The 23,865-nt window shown below is 43.7% G+C and overlaps 1 protein-coding gene across 3 annotated transcripts in view; it reads right to left on the reverse strand.

The window, feature by feature from the left end:
• Positions 1-23,865, reverse strand: part of GPM6A (glycoprotein M6A) — a 242,107-nt gene that overhangs the window by 61,388 nt on the left and 156,854 nt on the right. For all 3 annotated transcript variants that reach the window (XM_038755161.1, XM_038755159.1, XM_038755160.1), the window contains exon 2: positions 3,303-3,495. In XM_038755161.1, the coding sequence (XP_038611089.1) occupies positions 3,303-3,495 (193 nt within the window). The remainder of the gene's footprint in view (positions 1-3,302; positions 3,496-23,865) is intronic.

A 23,865-nucleotide genomic window follows, 5' to 3' on the forward strand; every position in this document is an offset into this window, starting at 1 on the left:
GACGTGGGACAACCTGATTACTTTGTACCTACCCCAGCGCTTAGAACAGTGCTTGGCACATAGTAAGTGCTTAATAAATGCTATTATTATTATCATTATTATTATTATTATTATTATTATTATTATTATTATTATTATTATCATTATTCCCGGTCCCGGGCTCTATCCACAAGGCCATATTGCTTCTCAATTTCAATTTAGGTCATATGGAGTCAATTCCACTTTCCTGATTAAAATGGATCCTGTGGCACCAAACCCTGGATTTTTTGTTTCTCTGTTTGTTTTTTAGCGGCGTTTATTAAGCACTTATTATGTGCCAGGAATTATACTAAGAACTGGGGTAGATACAAGATGATCAGGTTGGACACGGTCCATGTCCCACATGGGGCTCTCAATCTTAATTTCCATTTAAGAGTTGAGATAAGTGGGGCACATAGAGGTGAACCAACTTGCCCAGGGTCACACAGCAGACGGGCGGTGGAGCAGGGATTAGAACCCAGATCCTTCTGACTCTCAGACCTGCACTCTACTCACTAAACCTTGCGAGCCCGGGCTTTGGAGTCAGAGGTCATGGGTTCAAATCCCAGCTCCGCCAACTGTCGGCTGTGTGACTTTGGGCAAGTCACAACTTCTCTGGGCCTCAGTTACCTCATCTGTAAAATGGGGATTGAGACAGTGAGCCCCCTGTGGGACAACCTGATCACCTTGTAACCTCCCCAGTGCTTAGAACAGTGCTTTGCACATAGTAAGTGCTTAATAAATGCTATTATTATTATTATTATTATTATTACTTTTATTATTATTATTATTATTATTATTATTACTATTGCTGCTTCTCAAATGCAAAACCTGGACAGGAATAAGGAGAGCCCGGCGTGTCTGCTTCGAGATGGCGTTAGGGACTGCTTTCGATCAAAGGTGGGGTTCCTTACCCAAAATTTCTCCAGAAGCACTGAGCCCAAGTCCCAGCTGGAGTCCACTGTTGGGTAGGGACTGTCTCTATATGTTGCCAATTTGTACTTCCCAAGCGCTTAGTACAGTGCCCTGCACACAGTAAGCGCTCAATAAATACGACTGATGATGATGATGATGATGATGATGATGATGATGATGATGATGATGATGAGTCAGCCCTGGAGGGCAGGCCATCGGCTCTTCCCGCCCACCTTCCCACAAGCTCCGAGAGAAACCCAGCCCCAATCAATCAATCAATCAATCAATCAATCGTATTTATTGAGCGCTTACTGTGTGCAGAGCACTGTACTAAGTGCTTGGGAAGTACAAGCTGGCAACATATAGAGACAGTCCCTACCCAACAGTGGGCTCACAGTCTAAAAGGGGGAGACAGAGAACAAAATCAAACATACTAACAAAATAAAATAAATAGAATAGATATGTACAAGTAAAATAAATAAATAAATAAATAAATAGAGTAATAAATATGTACAAACATATATACAGGTGCTGTGGGGAAGGGAAGGAGGTAAGATTGGGGGGGATGGAGAGGGGGACGAACTCTGTCAGGGAGGAAAATGTTTCAGGGCCACTAAAAACAGTTTTCCTAGAAATGAGCTGCTTGGATCCTGGGCCCTTCCTTTGCCCAGACATTCCTCTTTCGAGTGAGTCGGACTGAGGAAAGACCAAGGATCGTGAACATCGATCTGAGGCTTTTCCGCACTAATGGGTTTCAGAGAGGAAGTCGATAAGTTAGAGCTTAATGAAATGACCGATATTCTATCTGGGAGAACGGTGAACCTTGGCGGTCAAGTCAAGTCTGAGGCGTTAGTTGAATTATCTAATGCCTCAAAATGGCACCTAAACTTGTAAGTGCCTGGGGAGGGCGGGGGGAGTCCAGTGTGGGGAGGGGAATCGGAGGGGAAAGGCAACAGCTAGACACGGAGAGACTGTAAGCGAGTCGTGGGCAGGGAATGTGTCCATTGTTTTATTGTACTCACCCAAGCACTTAGTACAGTGTTCTGCACATTCATTCATTTATTCATCCAATCATATTTATTGAGCGCTTACTGTGTGCAGAGCACTGGACTAAAGCGCTTGGGGAGTACAAGTTAGTAACATATTGCACACAGTAAGCCCCCAGTAAATACGACCGATGGAATGAATGAGAGGGGAAATGATTACATCACTACAGAAGTCATAAAAGATACAGTCTCTTATTATAATACAGAGAGTAATAAAGTGCTCTTTAATCAATCAATTAATGGCATTGATTATGCACTTACTAAGCATTTGGGGGGTACTTTCATTCATTCATTCAATTGTATTTATTGAGCGCTTACTGTCTGCAGAGCACTGTACTAAGCGCTTGGGAAGTACAAGTTGGCAACATATAGAGAAAGTCCCTACCCAACAGTGGGCTCACAGTCTAGAAGTGGGAGACAGACAACAAAACATGTAGGCAGGTGTCAAAATCGTCAGAACAAATAGAATTAAAGCTATGTGCACATCATTAACAAAATAAAAAGAATAGTAAATATGTACTAAACGTTTTCCAATAGCTGTTAACACGGTCCAAATGTTTCCTAACATAGTGTTGTGATGACCCAGCCAAGAGGAAAAGGCTTCAATTGTATTGGCACATAGTAAGCACTTAACAAATACCATTATTATTATTATTATTATTATTATTGTTGTTGTTATTATTATTATTATTATTATTACAAAACAACAGAATTGGTAGACACATTCCCTGCTCACAAGGAGCTTAAAGTCTAGAAGGGTGACAGACATTATTTACTAGGTGCAAGGCACTGTACTAAGCGCTGGAGAGAATCCAAGCAAAATGGGTTGGTCACCATCCATGTCCTACATCGGGCTCACAGTGTTAATCCCCACTCTCCAGATGAGGGAACTGAGGCACAGGGAAGTGAAGTGACTTGCCCAAGGTCACACAGGAGACAAGTGGCGGAGCCAGGATTAGAACCCAGGTCCTTCTGATTTCCAGGCCTGTGTTCTATCCACTAAGCCATGCTACGAGGGGTTTTTTTGGGGGGCAGAAATCCATTCAGAAAACAGCAGCGTGGCTCAGTGGAAAGAGCACGGGCTTTGGCGTCAGAGGTCATGGGTTCAAACCCCGACTCCAATTGTCAGCTGTGTGACTTCAGGCACACTTCTCGGTGCCTCAGTCACCACATCTGTAAAACGGGGATGAAGACTGCGAGCCCCCCGTGGGACAACCTGATCACCTTGTAACCTCCCCAGCGCTTAGAACCGGGCTTTGCACATAGTAAGCGCTTAATAAATGCCATCATTATAAAGCAGCAGACACCAAGCAGGGGACTTACATGGTGAAGACGTCCAATGTGTCCCCAGCTGTCCGGCCCATCTCGAAGTAAGTCTGCAGGATGTTGACCGTCCCCGAGAGGGCCTCGTGCCCACAGCCGCAGAACAGGGCGACCCCGGCATACAGCAGGATGGTGGCAATCAGGGAAGCGTATGGGATGCCTCCCAGGCATTTGATACAGCACTCGAAGCAACCTGTGAACGACGCACAAGACAATAAGGGAATTAACAGCATTTAAGCCAACTGTGAGGGAAGACTACAACACGCCATATAGGTGGAAACTCTAGTCTCATGCTGTTGAGTCGTCTTCGACCCACAGCGACGCCATGGACGCATCTCTCCCGGAACGTCCCACCTCCATCTGCAATCGTTCTGTTAGCGGATCCATAGAGCTTTCTCGGTAAAAATCCGGAATTGGCTTCCCATTGCCTCCTTCCACGTCGTAAACCTGAGTCTCCGGCCTCGACTCTCTCCCACGCCGCTGCTGCCCAGCACAGGGGAGTTTTGACTTGTAGAAGATGGCCAGCCACTCGCTAGCCACTGCCCAACCTAGAAATGGAATGGGTAGGTCTCTGCTTGACTCTCCCTTCAGTAGTCGAGACTGGTAGAGGACTGGAAACTCCCCAGGTGCGACCCTCAGAAGGGGTGGAAGCTCTGAAAATTCCAATTTGAAGTTCCAGAGTCACACGCTCTGTGACTCTGAGAGCTCACCTCCTCCAGGAGGCCTTCCCAGACTGACCCCCTTCCTTCCTCTCCCCCTCGTCCCCCTCTCCATCCCCCCATCTTAACTCCTTCCCTTCCCCACAGCACCTGTATATATGTATATATGTTTGTACATATTTGTACTTCCCAAGTGCTTAGTACAGTGCTCTGCACACAGTAAGCGCTCAATAAATATGACTGATGATGATGGGTTATCACTCAATTTATTTATTTTACTTGTCCATATCTATTCTATTTATTTTATTTTGTTAGTATGTTTGGCTTTGTTCTCTGTCTCCCCCTTTTAGACTGTGAGCCCACTGTTGGGTAGGGACTGTCTCTATATGTCGCCAATTTGTACTTCCCAAGCGCTTAGTACAGTGCTCTGCACATAGTAAGCGCTCAATAAATATGATTGATGATGATGATGATGATTTTGTTAGTATGTTTGGCTTTGTTCTCTGTCTCCCCCTTTTAGACTGTGAGCCCACTGTTGGGTAGGGACTGTCTCTATACGTTGCCAACTTGTACTTCCCAAGCGCTTAGTACAGTGCTCTGCACACAGTAAGCGCTCAATAAATACGATTGATTGATTGATTGATTGATTGATTGACTCTGCTAGGCCCCATCTAGACTGCAAGCTTGTTGCGGGCAGGGAACACGTCTGCCAACTCTGTTGGACTCTCCCAAGCGCTTAGTGATAATATTGATGGCATTTGTTAAGCGCTTACTATGTTCCAAGCACTGTTCTAAACGCTGAAGGACTCTGCACACAGTAAATACTGACGCTCCCTCGAGACTTTAAGCTCGTTGTGGGCAGAAAATGTGTCTGCCTATTGAACTCTCTCAAGTGCTTTGTACAGTGCTCTACACACAGTAGTGCTCAGTATGAGTGACTGACTGATTGAATAAATGCCATTGATTGATTTTTTTATAATGGCATTTATTAAGCGCTTACTATGTGCAAAGCACTGTTCTAAGCACTGGGGAGGTTACAAGGTGATCAGGTTGTCCCACGGGGGGCTCACAGTCTTCATCCCCATTTTACAGATGAGGGAACTGAGGCCCAGAGAAGTGAAGTGACTTGCCCGAAGTCACACAGCTGACAATTGGCGGAGCCGGGACTTGAACCCGTGACCTCTGACTCCAAAGCCCGGGCTCTTTCCACTGAGCCACACTGCTTCTCTAAATTGATAAATTAATAATAAATTGATAATAAATTGATAACAAATTGATTTATTGAGTCTGTACTGGGGAGCCCAGATTTCAATCCCAGAACATTTCTGTTGTGGGGGAAACTTCATCTCTGAGCCACACTGGTTGTGGCTATGGCACTGGCTCTTTGGGAAACTTTTCCATCACAAAAAAACAGCGAGCGAGCGAGCGAGCGAGAGAGAGAGAGAGAGAGAGAGAGAGAGAGAGAGAGAGAGAGAGAGAGAGAGGAGGTGCTAGCATTCTGGGGGGGGGTCCCTGCCCCATAGTGGGCTCAGAGTTTAAGGAAGAAGGCTGAAGCAGAAGCAGCATGGCCTAGTGGATAGAGAACTTTCCTGGCTGTCAGAGGGACCTGGGTTCTAATCCCTGTCCCACCAGTCGTCTGCTGGGTGACCATGGGCAAGTCACTTCACTTCTCTGTGCCTCAGTCACCTCCTCTGTAAAATGGGGATTACGACTTGGAGTCCCGGGTGGGAAATGAACCGTGTCCAACCTGATTAGTTGGTATCTACTCCAGCACTTGGTAGATTTTACTTATTTCATTCATTTATTCGTATTGATGTCTGCCTCCTCCTACTCTAGACCGCAAGCTCGTTGTGGGCAGAGAATGTGTCTGTTTATTGTTGTATTGTACTCTCCCAAGCTCTTAGTACAGTGCTCTGCGCAGAGTAAGCACTCAATAAACACGATTGAATGAAGTAGCTGAGAGATAGTAAGTGCTTAAAAAGCAAGGTTTCTGATCAAAATGTGGACGTCTCAAAGGGATTGGGAAGCTCAATTACGGATGATGGAGAGATTCAGAGAAATGCAAGCAGCAAAATAGAGTCTAACAGAATAGAAGCATAAGACCAAATTTATATCTCCAAGGTGTAAAGTTTCTGCAGGTATAGGGAGGAAGAGGAAGGGGTGGGAGAGAAGGCTGAGAGGGGGAACCAGATTGACTAAGAGTGTCAGCTCACCGCACGCTGCTGTCAATGACCCTCCATACTGTAACCTCACTGTGGGCAGGGAATGTGTCTCTCATATACTGAGAAGCAGCGTTGTCTAACGGTTAGAGCACGGCCCTGAGAATTAAAAAAGACCTGGATTCTAATCCCGGCTCTGCCACTTGTCTGTTGTGTGACCTTGGGTAAGTCACTTCACTTCTCCATGCCTCAGTTCCCTCACCTGGGGGCTGAGATGAGAATTGAGGGCTGAGGAATGGGGACTGAGAACTGTAAGCCCCATGTGGGACAGGGACTTTGTCTGATCCAATTTGCTCATATCCACCCCAGTGCTTAGTACAGTGCCTGGCACACTGTAAGAGCTTAGCAAATACCAAAGTCATTATTATTATTACGTGGGACAGGGATTGTGTCCAACCTGATTTACTTGTACCCACTCCAGCCCTTTGAAAATTGCCTGGTACACAGTAAGTGCTTAGCAGAGAGTCAGAGTCTGTGGGGTCTAATCCTGACTCCGCTGCTTGTCAGCTGTGTGAGTTTGGGCAAGTCACTTAACTTCTCTGGGCCTCAGTTCCCTCATCTGTAAAATGGGGATTAAAAATGTGAGCCCCACAGGGGACAATCTGATTGCCTTGTATCTACCCCAGTGTTTAGAACGGTACTTGGCACATAGTATGCGCTTAACAAATACCATTATTATTATGATTACTACTAATAATAATGGTATTTGTTTAGCACATATGATTAATAATAATAATAATATAGAAACAGCTTGGCTCAGTGGAAAGAGCCCGGGCTTTGGAGTCAGAAGTCGTGGGTTCGAATCCCAGCTCTGCCACATGTCTGCTGTGTGACCTTGGACAAGTCACTTAACTTCTTTGAGCATCAGTTACCTCATCTGTAAAATGGGGATTACGACTGTGAGCCTCACGTGGGACAACCTGATCACCTTGTATCCCCCTCAGTGCTTCACACATAGTAAGTTCTTAACAAATGTCATCATTATTACCAAATGACACATCTATTAATATGACTGATTGACTGGTCCTGGCTTCCTCATCCTTCAAGCTCACAGCTCCACTTCCCCTGTGGCACTAAACAGGCATCCTGCCAGACTACCAAGGCATTGGGACCATCATCTCATAATTCAACATTTGGCTGAAAAACAACCATGAGGATCTGGTGGATGAAAGAACAGGCAAGGGCTTAGTACAGTGCTCTGCACACAGTAAGCGCTCAATAAATACGACTGAATGAGTGAATGAATGACCAGTCAAGCTTGGGCCGTGAATTGGAGATGCAGGGGAAACTGCAGGGAGCGTGTCTGTTGATCATTCTATTGTACTCTCCCAAGTGCTCAGTACAGTGCTCTGCAGGCAGTAAGTGCTCAATAAATACAATTGAACGAACGAATAGTCTCACCCAAATAATTCAGATTTGCTTCCTAAGCCTCAGTGGCTTGGCATGGCTGGGGCAGTGAGTGCTGGGGTTCAGTAAGGGTTTGGGGGAGCTTAGAGGGGCAAAATAAGTGGGTCTATAATAGGGGAAATGACTACACCAAACAGTGCTCATTGTGGGCAGGGAATGTGTCAGCTAATTCTGCTGTATTGTGCTCGTCCAAGTGCTTAGTAAAATGCTCTGCACATAGGAATTGCTCAATAAACACCATGATTGATTGATTGACTGATAAAATCGAGGCCTCACATTTTCACTCAATCAACCAATCTCACTAACTGAGCATTTACTCAGAGAAGCAGCGTGGCTCAGTGGAAAGAGCACGGGCTTGGGAGCCAGAGGTCATGGGTTCAAATCCCAGCTCTGCCACTTGCTAGCTGTGTGACTTTGGGCAAGTCACTTAACTTCTCTGGGCCTCAGTTACCTCATCTGTAAAATGGGGATTAAGACTGTGAGCCCCACGTGGGACAACCTGATCACCTTGTAACCTCCCCAGCGCTTAGAACAGTGCTTTGCACATAGTAAGGGCTTAATAAATGCCATTATTATTATTATTATTATTTCCTGTGAGCGATGCGCTTACAGTACAATTTAACAGAGTTGATGGAGACGTTCCCTGCCCACTGTGAGTTTATATTCTTGAGAGGGGGGCAGTCACTAATATAAATAAATACATTATGGACAAGCAGTTAAGTGCCGCAGGGCTGAGGAAGGGGTGAATAAAGGGTGGAAATCCGAGTGCAACGGTGACGTGGAAGGGAGAGGGAAATAGGAAAAATGAGGCCTGGGGGAGGTGTGATTTTAAAAAGGCTTTGAAGGTGGGGAGAGTGATCATTTGTCAGATGTGAAGGGGGGAGGAGTTCCAAGCCAGAGGTAGGAGGTGGGCAAGGAGTCCGTGGTGAAATATTTGAGATCGAGATATGCTAACTGGGTTGATATTAGAGGAGCAAATTGTGCATAGGGAATCATACTGAAATAATACCCATCATAGTCCTCTACATCTGTTCTGTCTACAAGCCATAAAGGTATTTAAGACATTCATTCATTCAATTGTATTATTGGAGCACTTATGGTGTGTACAGCACTGTATTAAGCACTTGGAAAGTACAATTCAGCAACAAATACAGACAATCCCTGCCCACAACGGGCTCACAGTCTAGAAGACATCCTAGATAACACTGCCAAAGTAACTCCCTTAGACTATGAGCCCTTTGTGGGACAGAGATTTGCAGTGCTTGGCACATGGTAACAGCTTAACAAATACCCTAATTATCATTATCATTAGCATTCAGAAGCATCTAGCAGTATCATCAGGTAAATATTATGTAAATTAAGTGATAATATAGGCCGTACTGCAGGAGGGAGAGCATTATACAGCAATACGCAGGGCGAGATCAAACTTCACTTGCAAGATCAGAATCTCTTGGATTGAAAATAAATTCTTAAAAAAAAAGCACAATAGGTCCCAGAACTCTGACAACAACTTACGAATGTTATTTGGTCTTTTAATTGAAATTCAGGCTCTTGATGATATAAGTGTGCATGTCAGAATGAGCGTTCACTGCCAAAGTGACATATGAACAAGAGTAGTTATCTGGGTGATTTGGCTCAATGAGAGGTTTGGGGCCCCAATTACACAGAAAGGACCATCAAAAGCATATTATTTTGCTGCTCTGAAGGGATAATCAATTCTTCACTTCACACGGCTGGGTGGCAAAAGAGAAGTAGGAAGAGAATAAGATGAATAAGGAGAAAGAAAGGGACACACAAAAACCAAGAAAGCTAACTGTAGGGCAAAAGGAGGGAGAGATGGAGGGAGAGGGTGAGAGAAACAGGAAGTGAGGGATGAAGAGAAAAGGGAGGAAAGGAGGAAAAAAAGGATGGAGGAAGAGAGGAATAGGATGGGGAAAAGGGAGTGTGGAGTGGGGGAAAGAAAGACGGAGAGCAGAGAGAGAAAGATATAGAAGGATAGAGGAGGCAGAGGAGTGGAGAGGAAAGAGGGAGAGAGAGAAGGGGGAGAGAAAAAAGGAAAAAGAAAAGAAGAGAAAGAAAGAAGGAAGGAGGGAAAGGGGGAAAGGGAGATGGAGAGAAAAGTGCATTCCTGGAATTCTAGTCCTTCTACTGTCCTCTTCTCTGAGGGTCTTAGTACAATGCTCTATACATAGTAGACATTCAGTAAACCTTACTGATGGATTGAACTGTACAGGGAAGCTTGCCCAGGTGAGAATAAACAGGAACTTCTTTTCTAGGGTATTGGTTAAGCACTTACGGGGTGCCAGGAACTAAGTGTTGAGGTAAATACAAGATAATCAGGTTGGACACAGTCCGTGCCCCATGTGGGGCTCACAGTCCATCTCCACTTTACAGATGAGGTAACTGAGGCACAGAGAAGTGAAGTGACTTCCCAAAGTCACACAGCAGACAAAATGTCGAAGTCGGATTGGAACCCAGATCCTCTAACTCCCGGGCCTGTGCTCTACTGCTAGGCCTCCCTGCTTTTCATCACGATGTTGATGATTGGTCCAGAGATCTGGGGTGCAACTTTGGTTTTGGGTGAACACGTGAGGTGGAAATAGATATTTCCATTCTTCTGCTTCTCAACTGCTTCCTTCGTGGCATATAAGATGAAGAAAATAGGTCTATTACTCCATGGGTGTCACAATTACGGGGAGGAAAAGACATGTCTCCAGTGGTCCTGAAAGGCTGTTAGGGAGTCTCTGCGTTTTCTCAAAGGCAAAAATACACTCGGAAAGAGGAAGGACAACTGGCTTCCTTTCAAAGGGAGTCACAGAATCACATCTGCAGGCAGTCATGACCCTCGAAACTCTAACATCTGGTACTAGAATTGGGAAAAATAACGGAATTAAAATCCCTAGGAGATAATGTTCTATCTTTTTTCCAGATACCATACAGGCCAAGCAGCCAGCAAAAAGCTGTTCTCGGACTGGAGGCCTGGAAGAATAATAATAATATTTGGTGTGCTTACTGCGTACTAAGTGGCAGGGAAGATGCGAGATAATCAGATCCCACATGCGGCTCACTATCTAAGTAGGGGAGGGAACAGGTATTGAATCCCCTTTAGTAGATGAAGGAATTGAGGCACAGAGAGATTAAGCAACTTGCCCAAGGTCATGAAGAAGACAAGGGGTGGAGAGGGGCCTCTTGCACTCTTTCAACTAGGCCACGCTGCTTCTCAGAAATCAGAGTGGGTGAAGATGACCAGTCTCCCTAGGGAGACCACTGTAGCCACAGCTCAGAATCTAAGCCTGCCTTCAAAGTCAGAGGGAAAGATTCACGCCTTCATCAAAGACAGGCACTGACTATTTCCGTACCCCAGCTTTGCACAATGTGTTGCCACCATGCTGTTACAATCTTGGGATGGGTTGTAGTAATAAAAATAGCAGTGCTATTTGTAAAGCACTTACAATGTGCCAAGCACTGTTCTAAGCGCTTGGGAGATACAATCAATCAATCAATCTTATTTACTGAGCGCTTACTGTGTGCAGAGCACTGTTCTAAGCGCTGGGGGGGATACAAGGTGATCAAGTTGTCCCACGTGGGGCTCACAGTCTTAATCCCCATTTTACAGATGAGGTAACTGAGGCTCAGAGAAGTTAAGTGACTTGCCCAAGGTCACACAGCAGACATGTGGCGGAGTTGGGATTCGAACCCATGACCTCTGACTCCAAAGCCCGTGCTCTTTCCACTGAGACATGCTGCTTCTCTGATTAGCAATAGATGCTTTGGGAAGGAAATATCATTTTAGTAGGGCTTTGATGACATAATCAAGGATGTAAGCAATATCAGCAACTAACTGCAGGACGGTTCTAACAGCTTCCAATCATGGGATACCTTGAACCCAGGGACTCAGATAATACTTGGCAATTGGAACCGGGAGCAAATGTTTTTTAATGTTATTTTTCTTAAGTGCTTGCTACAAGGCACCTTATTAAGTGCTAGGGAAGATACTAGATAGTTGGGTTAGCCACAATCCCCATCCCACACAGAACTCAGCGTTTTATTCCTCATTTTACAGATGAAGTAACTGAGGCACAGAGAATTAAGTGACTTGACCATGGTCACACAGTAGACAAGTAGGGAAGCCAGAAATAGAACCCAGTCCTTCTGATTACCATTCATTCATTCAATCGTACTTACTGAGCACGTACTGTGTGCGAAGCACTGCACAAAGAGCTTGGGAGAGTACACTATAACAGCGGACACATTCCTGCCCACAACGAGCTCACAGTCTAGGAGGGGGAGACAGACATTAATATAAAGTCGGAGCTCTTTCCACTAGGCCCCGCTGCTTCTCTCGTAAGCACAAGATAATAATAATAATAATAATAATAATAATAATAATGATGGTATTTCTTAAGTGCTTACTATGTGCAAAACACTGTTCTGTCTTCCCACAATAAAAAAAAAAGTCCTTTTGAAATGATCTTTGGTGAAGAGAACCCAAGGTAGAGCTCACAGCTGACAAAGGCGGGAAGGGAGGTAGAATGAGAGTTTACAGGTGTGCATTTCAACTCCTTAGACTCATCCCCACCTCAGTGAAATGGTCCTAAAATTTCAACCAATGGTTGATTTTTCCCAGTTAGCAGAATTACCCTAATTTTCTTTAGGGTAATTGAACATGGATGTGAAAAGTTCCTCCTCAAAGCCAAGACTGCTCGCTCATATGAAAGGCTCAGATCACAGCATCCCCTCATTATGTCAACAGCACAAGGTAAGAAGTTTTGACTTGAGCCTACCTCAGAGCAAAGCCACAAATATATCCAAAGGTGGGATCTGCGGGGGGGCGGGGGTGAAGAGGATTGCTTTTTACATGGTACTTTTTGAGCGCTTACTATGTGCCAGACACAGTATTAAGCACCGGGATAGATACAAGATAATCAAGTTGGGCACAGTCCAGGTCCCACATGGGGCTCATAGGTTTAATCTCCATTTTCCAGATGAGGGAACTGAGGTCCAGGGAAGTGAGGTGATTGTCCAATCACTGGGCTATCCATTGTGAAGGTGTTAGACCACGAGAATCACCAAGGGCATCTTCTATGGTTTGCAGGAGCTGCAGGAATCCTGAAAAACTAGAAGCAGTGTGGGCTAGTCGATAAAGCCCAGGCTTGGAAGTCAGAGGACCTGGACTCTAATCCCAGCTCCCACAGCTTCCCCACCGAGCAAGTCACTTCATTTCTCCGGGCCTCAGTTACCTCCTCTGTCAAATGGGAATTAAGACGGTGAGTCCCACGCGGGACAGGGAATGTGTCCAACCTCATTAGCTTGTATCCACCCCAGTGCTTAATACAGGCTCTGGCACATAGTAAGCGCTTAACAAATGCCATCATGATTATATATGAACAACTTTAACAGACAGAGCCCCTTCCTTCCTCTCCCTCTCCCCATCCTTCCATCTTACCTCCTTCCCCTCCCCACAGCACCTGTATATATGTATACATGTTTCTACGGATTTATTACTCTATTTATTTATTTTATTCGTACATATTTATTCTATTTATTTTATTTTGTTAAAATGTTTTGTTTTGTTTTCTGTCTCCCCCTTCTAGACTGTGAGCCCACTGTTGGGTAGGGACAGTCTCTATATGTTGCCAACTTGTACTTCCCAAGCACTTAGTGCACACAGTAAGCACTCAATAAATATGATTGATTGATTGATTAACAAATACCATAAAAAAAACCCAGCTGGCTAATGTGGTTGGCAAAGACTTCAGTGGCTCCCAAGGCAAAGACAGTTACTTGTTTTTCCAGAATCAGGGTCTCAGCATAAACACAACACATTTCCATCTAATGCCCTTTATATAGTCATTTTCATTTGCGGTTACGAAACCTCAGAGAAGATTGTGTTGATTATATTTTATGGGCTCCTTTGGAACATTAGCTTTATTGGAGACTAAATGAGAGAGAGAGCCTCAGCCCAAAGATAATAAAAACTCTTGCTGAAAACGTGAAAGGAGTCTTGTCAACAAGGTAAACCCAAGTACCACCCAGCTAGAGGTGTATCTCGCTTAAATCAGGCTCCTAAATGAATAGGTGTGTTATGTGCCATTTGTCAGCTTTGGGATTCCAGTAATAGAAGGCGTTCCCTTTTATCAACATAAGAATTTAACCCAGGCTGCATAATTCATTATTTCAAAGAGAGCAGCTTAATTCAAAAAAACCCCAAAACCTCAATTCATTTATGAGGCTAAATAGATCACAGGCCTAAAATGTTTTCTATTGTTGAGGTCAAATTCCTCCCTCCATTAATCAACTCTGATAGTTCCATTACAACTAGAATGATTTGACTGCAGTGAATTTAGGCCAGAAGGTGATCTTTTTCAATTTGTAAAAAGAGATTTCTTATTTGCAAAGGATTCTAGCAGAAGCAGCGAGGCCTGGAGGATAGAACCCACGCCTGGGAGTCCGAAGGACCTGGGTTCTAATCCCGGTATTAACAAATGCCATAAAAAAGAAAAAAAAAAGACAGACCCTTTGAAATCAGTCAATTTTTACCCTGTCATATACCCTGAGGTTGTTTAAGGGAGTTTTAAAAATCTAAATAAAATTTCTGCACCGTATACTTTCTAGGACATCGCCGAAGAGTGAGAATTAATACATCCCTGAATGACTGAAACCACGATATAAAGACATATATGAAAAAGAATAACGGCCTTATGGAAAGAGCCTAGATCTGAGAGTTTCAGGACCCGAGTTCTAATCCTAACTCTGTCACTAGCATGCTGTGTGACCTTGGGCAATTCACTTCTTTGTGCTTAAGTTTCCTCATTTGTAAAATAGGGGTTAAATACCTATTCTCCCTCCCACTTGGACTGTGAGCCCCACATGAGACAGGGACTGTGCCTGACCTGATCATGTTGTAGCTACCCAGTGCTTAGTACAGTGCTTGGTACATAACACTTAACAAATACCACAATGACCACTACTACTATTAATAATATTAAAGAAAAACAGCCAGTAAAAACCTATGAACTGATTACAGGTTTAAAAATGGAATAAGAGGGGAAAGAGGAGATGAAGTTTACTAAAGAAAAACAGCCAATGAAAATCTAGGAATGATTACAGGGTTCACAGTGGAATAAGAGGAGAAAGAGGAGGTGGAAGATAAAATTGGAGGCCCAGGAGCAGAAAGGGACTAGAATAATAATAATAATAATAATAATAATGGTATTTATTAAGTGCTTACTAAGTGCCAAGCGCTGTTCTAAGCGCCAGGGTAGATACAAGGTAATCAGGGTGGGGCTCACAGTCTTTATTCCCATTTTACAGATGAAGCAACTGAGGCACGGAGAAGTTAAATGACTTGCCCAAAGTCACTCAGCTGATAAGTGGAGGAGCTGGGATTAGAACCCATGACCTCTGACTCCCAAGCCCGGGCTCTTGATGTAGAGGATATAGAGCAGTGTTTTGCACATAGTAAGTGCTTAATAAATGCTATTATTATTATTATTATTATTATTATTATTATTATTATTATAGCACAGGCTTGGGAGCCAGAAGGTTATGGGTTTTAATTCCGGCTCCACCACATGTCTGCTCTGCGACCTAGGGCAAGTCACTGCGCTTCCTGGGTCTCAGTTACCTCAGCTGTGAATCAATCAATCAATCGTATTTATTGAGCACTTACTGTGTGCAGAGCACTGTACTAAGCGCTTGGGAAGTACAAGTTGGCAACATATAGAGACAGTCCCTACCCAACAGTGGGCTAAAATGAGGATAAGGACTGTGAGCCCCACATGGGACAGGGACTGTGTCCAACCTGATTTACTTGTATCTACCCCAGTGCTTTGTACAGTGTCAGGCACACAGTAAGTGCTTAAAAAGCACCACAATTATTATTTATTATTACCATCCTTGAGGAGAGGATGTCTGACGATATCATCCCTTCTTTTTCCAAAGATGAAGCTGTGGTATTTTTACGTTTGCAGATCAACACTAATTACGGTCCTATTAAGTGCTTACTATGTTTCAAGCATGGTTCTAAGCGCAGATGTCCATGCCAGTTAGGCCAGACATTGTCTCTGTCCCACATGATGCTCACGATCTAAGTAGGTGGAAGAACAGGTATTGAATCTCTATCTTACAGTTGGGGAAAATGAGGCACAGAAGAGTTAATTGACTTACCCAAAGTCATACAGCAGACAAGTGGAGGAGCTGGGATCAGGACCCAGGCCCTCAGGCTCTTTGGCCCATGCTTTTTCCATTAGGCTGCAAGGCTTCCCACTATTGCTAATGAATATATCAATTAATGAAAATATAAATTCATATTTTAAAGGGAATTTGACCATCCAGTCATTTATCAGCCAAAATGCATTCTTTCTGAAGGGAGAGAGAGAAATTCTGAACAAGAATATGCAAACACTCTGAAGCACAATTAAGGCTCAGGTCTCTCTCATAAAATCACAAAGAACCACAGATACATTCACTGGGTAACTTTGTTGGTTACATAACAGGCAGGGAACCCAGACTGGATGAAGAGCAGTGTCGGAAATCCGAGAGGCACCCTGTCATAAGCTGTTTAAAAGTCCCCGAAGGGGAACCTCGTTCAACTGGGGAATTGAATAGAGAATGATTTTTCTCTGTGGCCAAAAGGGTTTTCTGGGCTTACTTCACATCCTTCTTGCTGATGATGGAAACGCAGAAAAACACTATCCTTCCTGGAGGCAGATAGAACCTGGACTTTTTTAGGATGTGCATGGCAAGTTTGAAAAAAGATGCGACTGTCCGGAAATTGAGATTGACCTAGATTAATCGATGACGGCATGGGCTGAGCCCTTACTCTGTGCAGAGCACTGCAAGCCCGTAGGAGAGTACAATACAATAGAGATCATCATCATCATCATCATCAATTGTATTTATTGAGCGCTTACTATGTGCAGAGCACTGTACTAAGCACTTGGGAAGTACAAATTGGCAACATATAGAGACAGTCCCTACCCAACAGTGGGCTCACAGTCTAAAACGGGGAGACAGAGAACAAAACCAAACATACTAACAAAATAAAATAGAATAGATATGTACAACTAAAATAAATAAATAAATAAATAGAGTAATAAATATGTACAAACATATATACATATATACAGGTGCTGTGGGGAAGGGAAGGAGGTAAGATGGGGGGGATGGAGAGGGGGACGAGGGGGAGAGGAAGGAAGGGGCTCAGTCTGGGAAGGCCTCCTGGAGGAGGTGAGCTCCTGAGAGATGGTAGATGTGACCCCTACCCATAGGGAGCTTACAGTCCAGAGAGGAGCACGGACATTAAAATGAATTAATTTTATTAATTAATTAATAGATAGGGGAGTTAGGGGAATTGGTGGTATCAAGACTACCTACTGCTGAGATTTTAAAACTCCATTTCATCAGCAGCCTAGACACTACGTCTAACACATCACTGAAGTGAGGACATGACAAAAGAATCATAATAACCGGTATTTCTTAAGCACTTAGGGGAAGCAGCATGGCTTAGTGGAAAGAGCCCGGCTTGGGAGTCAGAAGTCGTGGGTTCTAATCCCGGCTATGCCACTCATCAGCTGTGTGACTTTGGGCAAGTCACTTCCACTTCTCTGTGCCTCAGTTACCTCGTCTGGAAAATGGGGATTAAGATTGTGAGCCCCAAATGGGACAACCTGATTACCTTGCATTTACCCCAGCGCTTAGAACAGTGCTTGGCACATAGTAAGAGCTTACTAATACCATTATTATTATTATTGTGTGCCAAGCACTGTATTAACTCTGGGGAAGGTACAAGTTAATTGCATTGGACACGGTCCCTGTCCCACACAGGGCACATGGTCTCAATCCCCATTTTGAAGATGAGGTAACACCCCAAGCTTTTTCCTCTACCTCCCTAATTTTCTCTCCCATAAGCTATTGTGGTGCACTCATCCATGAATTTATGCAACTGTCCTTGTACCTGGCTTTTAGAAGATCATGAGATGGTGACGCGTGAGAGCACCACAGCTAATGAGATCAGCCTAGTTAGTAGACGCTGTTAAAGTGGAAAGAGCCCAGGCTTGGGAGTCAGAGGTCATGGGTTCTAATCCCAGCTCTGCCACTGGTCCACTGTGTGACTTTGGGTAAGTCACTTCACTTCTCTGGGCCTCAGTTCCCTCATCTGTAAAATGGGGATGAACACTGTGAGCCCCCTGTGGGACAACCTTGATTACATTAAGCCCTTGGCACATAGTAAGTGCTTAAAAAATACCAACATTATCATTATTATTATAATCAGCGGGTTTTGAGTGGGTTTTTATTTATTTATTTATTTATTTATTTATTTTACTTGTACATATCTATTCTATTTATTTTATTTTGTTAGTATGTTTGGTTTTGTTCTCTGTCTCCCCCTTTTAGACTGTGAACCCACTGTTGGGTAGGGACTGTCTCTATATGTTGCCAACTTGTACTTCCCAAGCGCTTAGTACAGTGCTCTGCACACAGTAAGCGCTCAATAAATATGATTGATTGATTGATTGATTTTGAGGGATCGAGGACAGTGGAGAAAGAAACCGGACTACAATCAATCAATCGATTGTATCTATTGAGGGCTAACTTTGGGCCAAAGTTGTGGTATTTATTAAGCGCTTACCGTGTGCCAGGCACTGTACCTAAGTGCTGGGGTAGATCTAAGCTAATCAGTTGGACGCAGCCCCCATCCAACATGGGGCTCACAATCTTAATCCCTATTTTACAGATGAGGTAACTGAGGAACAGAGAAGTGAACTGACTTGCCCCAGGTCACACAGACAACAAGTGGCTGAGCGGAATTAGAACCCAGGTCTTTATGGCTCCCAGTCCCGTGCTCTATCCACTAGGTCATTCTTGTCGATCTCCATGATCCAGCTGAACACGAAGGACATTCGAACGGCGGTTTGGAAAACGCATCGACCAAAATCAAAATGTTAACACCGAGTGTGATAAAGCCCGGTCTGCTTCTCCCGACAATGGCCATAGCTTCGATCGAACCATCTGCATTCTCCCGTCCCATTCATTCTTTCAGTTGTACTTTACTGAGCGCTTACTGTGGGCAGAGCACTGCAGTAAGCACTTGGGAGAGTACAATACAACAAGAATCGGGCACAAATCCTGCCCACAATGAGATTACAGGCTAAAGAAGCAGCATGGCTCAGTGGAAAGGGCCCGGGCTTTGGAGTCAGAGGTCATGGATTCAAATCCCGGCTCCACCAATTGTCAGCTGCGTGACTTTGGGCAAGGCACTTCACTTCCCTGTGCCTCAGTGACCTCATCTGTAAAATAGGGATGAAGACTGTGAGCCCCCCGTGGGACAACCTGATCACCCTGTAACCTCCCCCGTGCTTAGAACAGTGCTTTGCACATAGTAAGCGCTTAATAAGTGCCAATATTATTGTTATTATTATAATTAGAGGGGGGAGACGGACATCAGTCCGAGTAAAAAAATTACACAACAGAGTCCTTCAGTTCCATGAGGGCAAGTGCAACCATTTAGCATAAGCTATCGATGGATGTCTCAGTAACATGAGCTTCTAGACTGTGAGCCCGTTGTTGGATAGGGACCGTCTCTATGAGTTCCCGATTTGTACTTCCCAAGCACTTAGTACAGTGCTCTGCACACATTAAGTGTTCAATAAATACGATTGAGTGAATGAGTGAATAAATAAATAAATAAGATTGAACGAATAAATGAATTAGCTTCCACTTGTGAGCCGGAGTCACCGAAAACAACAGCTGTTGACAGAACACCGGGCTTTAATCATCTCCTCTTCTGCCTAGCCATCTGTCTTCACACAACAGTGATTTTTACCTAGACTTATCAGTAGGCTCCCCAGAGCGACAATGCCCTTTATAGACGACTAAGTTTCTTTTATGTAATCATCTTCGCTTTATTAGTAGACAGCATTAGCCTCTCACGGTTTTATGACTCTGTCCCGAGGAAAACACTTTCGTCACTTTTCTCTCAGATCGCCTGAGACCTGGAGTCCCTTGGAGATGAGGAAGATGTTCTGGTTAGAGCTGTGAGCTTTGCACATGTTTTTTGGGACGCCCCTTCCCAGAATGAAATCTGTTGATTGGGCAATAGATGCCAACAATTAAAAGGAGTAGAGTTGAGGCACTGAATCATAATAATGATGATAATGATAGCATTTATTAAGCGCTTACTATGTGCAAAGGACTGTTCTAAGCGCTGGGGAGGTTACAAGGTGATCGGATTGTCCCACTGCGGGCTCAAAGTCTTCATCCCCATTTTTCAGATGAGGGAACGGAGGCCCAGAGAAGTGAAGAGACTTGCCCAAAGTCACACAGCTAAGTTGTGGAGTCAGGATTTGAACCCATGACCTCTGACTCCAAAGCCTGGGATCTCTCCACTGAGCCACGCTCCCCTTCCTTCCTCTCCCCCTCGTCCCCCTCTCCATCCCCCCATCTTACCTCCTTCCCTTCCCCACAGCACCTGTATATATGGATATATGTTTGTACATATTTATTATTCTATTTATTTATTTATTTTATTTGTACATATCTATTCTATTTATTTTATTTTGTTAGTATGTTTGGTTTTGTTCTCTCTCTCCCCCTTTTAGACTGTGAGCCCACTGTTGGGTAGGGACTGTCTCTATATGTTGCCAATTTGTACTTCCCAAGCGCTTAGTACAATGCTCTGCACATAGTAAGTGCTCAATAAATACGATTGATTGATTGATTGATTGATTCTCTATCATTATTCATTCATTCGTTCAAATGTATTTATTGGGCGCTTACTGTGTGCAATGCACTGGGGGAGCAGCAATAAGTAGACACTTCCACTGCCATTATTATTATCATTATTATTACTGTGCTTGTTAAGCATTTCTTATGTGTCAGCACTGTTTGAAACACTAAGGAAAGTCCATGCTGACTTTGACTGTACCTGTATATATGTATATATGGTTGTACATATTTATTACTCTATTTATTTATTTATTTATTTATTTATTTATTGTACTTGTACATTTCTATCCTATTTATTTTATTTTGTTGGTATGTTTGGTTCTGTTCTCTGTCTCCCCCTTTTAGACTGTGAGCCCACTGTTGGGTAGGGACTGTCACTATGTGTTGCCAATTTGTACTTCCCAAGCGCTTAGTACAGTGCTCTGCACATAGTAAGCACTCAATAAATACGATTGATTGATTGATTGATTGATTGATTTGACTGGGAAGACGTGCGATTTTGGGAGAGTGGAAGAGCACCAATCTGGAAACTGGTGAGCCAGGGTTCAAGTCGGAACTCTGCCCCCAGCCTGCTGGTTGACCATGGGCAAGTCACTTAACCTCTCTGCTCCTCAGTTTCCTGATCTGCAAAATGGGAATGATAATAACTGCCTTTCGACCGACCTCATGGGATTGTTTGAGGGGCAAAACTGTGATAAGTAATATGAGAAACTTGGTAAAACAGCACTAAAAAAGCGTGGTATTATGACAAATTCTGGAAGCTTTTGTGAAGCGGCTTAGCGGAAAGAGCATGGGTCCGAGCGTCAGCAGACGTGGGTTCTAATCCCTGCTCTGCTACTCACTGTCTATGTGATCTGGGGCAAGTCATTTTGCTTCTCTATATCAGTTTCCTCATCTATCATCATCATCATCAATCGTATTTATTGAGCGCTTACTATGTGCAGAGCACTGTACTAAGCGCTTGGGAAGTACAAATTGGCAACATATAAAATCAGGATTAAAACCTACTCCCTCTTACATAGACTGGGAGTTCCATGTGGGATCAGAACTGCATCCAACCTGGTTACCTTATTTCTACCCTAACACTCAGTACAGTACTTGGCACATAGTAAGTGCTTAACACTTAGCAAAACACAAAAACAACAACAACAAAAAATGAAAATCAATACTATCAGCTTGGTTCCTTTTCTTCGGCCTTTTTAGAATGAAAGCAAAGTGCAGATGGATAACTTCTTGGGAGTTTTTCTAGGGATGACTTTCGGGAGAGAAGCAGCCTGGCTCAGTGGAAAGAGCCCGGGCTTTGGAGTCAGAGGTCATGGGTTCGAATCCCAGCTCTGCCACTTGTCTGGTGTGTGACCTTGGGCAAGTCACTTAACTTCTCTGAGCTGCAGTTACCTCAGCTGTAAAATGGGGATTAAGACTGTGAGCCCTCCATGGGACAACTTGATCACCTTGTATCCCCCCCAGCGCTTAGAACAGTGCTTTGCACATAGTAAGCACTTAACAAATGCCATTATTATTATTATTATTATTTCCCTAATGCATTTTGTCTCCCTCCCCCAACTCCAACTCCTCTTCCTCACAGCCTGTCTCCAAATTCTTTGAATCATTGGGATTCAAAAGTGTGTTATTTTTGTCACCTTCTCTGTGTCAGTTCTGCCCCCTAGTCAGCTTCTACAAACACAATTGGTTTTCCTAGTTTTCTCACAGAGCAGGAAAGACTGTAAACTCTACTCTGTAAACTCCTGCTCTAGACTGTAATCTCCTCCTTAAATCAATCAATCAATCAATCATATTTATTGAGCGCTTACTGTGTGCAGATCACTGTACTTAGTGCTTGCGAAGTACAAGTTGGCAACATATAGAGACAGTCCCTACCCAACAGTGGGCTCTTAAACTGTAAGCTCCTCCCCCATAATATGAATTCCCAATAACAATAATAATAATAATAATAATAATAATAATAATAATAATAATAATTCTGGCATTTGATAAGTGCTTATTATGTGCCAGGCACTGTCCTAAGCACTGTCCTAAGTATGTTTGTACTTCCCAAGCACTTAGTACAGTGCTCTGCATACAGTAAGCACTCAATAAATACTATTGAGTGAATGTCCTAAGCGCTGGGGTGGATACGAGCAAATCGGGTTGGATACGGTTCCTGTCCCTTATGGGGCTCACAGTCTTCATCCCCATTTTCTAGATGAGGTAACTGAGGCCCAGAGAAGTGAAGTGCCTTGCCTAAGGTCACACAGCAGACAGGTGGCGCAGTCAGAATTAGAACCCATGACCTTCTAGATTGTGAGCCCACTGTTGGGTAGGGACCGTCTTTATATGTTGCCGACTTGTACTTCCCAAGCGCTTAGTACAGTGCTCTGCACACAGTAAGTGCTCAATAAATACGATTGAATGTATGACCTCCTGACTCCCAAATCCGTGCTCTAACCACTATGCCATGCTGCTTTCCACTTAGGCTATCAGCTCCTCCTGTACATCATAGTCTCCTGGTGGGCACCTGTACTATCAATCAATCAATCAATCGTATTTATTGAGCGCTTACTGTGTGCAGAGCACTGTACTAAGCGCTTGGGAAGCACAAGTTGGCAACATATACAGTCCCTACCCAACAGTGGGCTCACAGTCTAAAAAGAGGGAGACAGAGAACAAAACCAAACATACTAACAAAATAAAATAAATAGAATAGATCTGTACAAGTAAAATAAATAAAGAGTAATAAATATGTACAAACATATATACATATATACAGGTGCTGTGGGGAAGGGAAGGAGGTAAAATGGGGGGAGATGAAGAGGGGGATGAGGGGGAGAGGAAGGAGGGTAGATCCAAGGAAAGCCGAATGGACATCATCCCTGTCCCTTATTGGACTCCCAATCTAAGTAGGAAGGAGAACGGGTATCCAACTCCCATTTTACAGACAAGGAAACGTAGACCCAAAGAAGTTAAGAAACTGGCCCAACGTCATATCGCAGACAATTGGCAGAACCACAGTTAGAAGCATAATTGTGCTCTTTCCACTAAATAATAATAATAATAATAATAATAATAATAATGGCATTTATTAAGTGCTTACTATGTGCAAAGCGCTGTTCTAGGCCATGCTGCTCCTCAGTTCTGGAGTTTATTACTCACAAATGAGCCAAGAGGAAGGTATTCGCTCTCATCTCTTTCAAGGTAACATTTGTAACTGGACAATACTCTACTTACAGCACGAGATCTTTTACCCCCTGTGAACAGTGGAATTATACCTAGCATTAAATTGATAAAATCTGACCTCACTCACTTAACAGACATGCTTATTTATTTTGTGAAGAAAACTTGCAGCTCTCAAGGGATTTGCACTGGTTGTAACTTCAGTTCTCTTCATGTGTAAGTATTTTGTGTTGTAAAATTCAATTACACCCTGCGCCACCATGTTTATGCAAAAGCCCACGTGAGGGTCTAAAATCAATTCATCTTGGAAAATGACTGGGGGAAATTTACCTTTGTTGAATAACATTCTCCAGAGTGTCAACAGGGTCTATATTTTTC

The sequence above is a fragment of the Tachyglossus aculeatus genome, chromosome 12 (genome assembly GCF_015852505.1).
Source record: "Tachyglossus aculeatus isolate mTacAcu1 chromosome 12, mTacAcu1.pri, whole genome shotgun sequence".
NCBI lineage: Eukaryota > Metazoa > Chordata > Mammalia > Monotremata > Tachyglossidae > Tachyglossus > Tachyglossus aculeatus.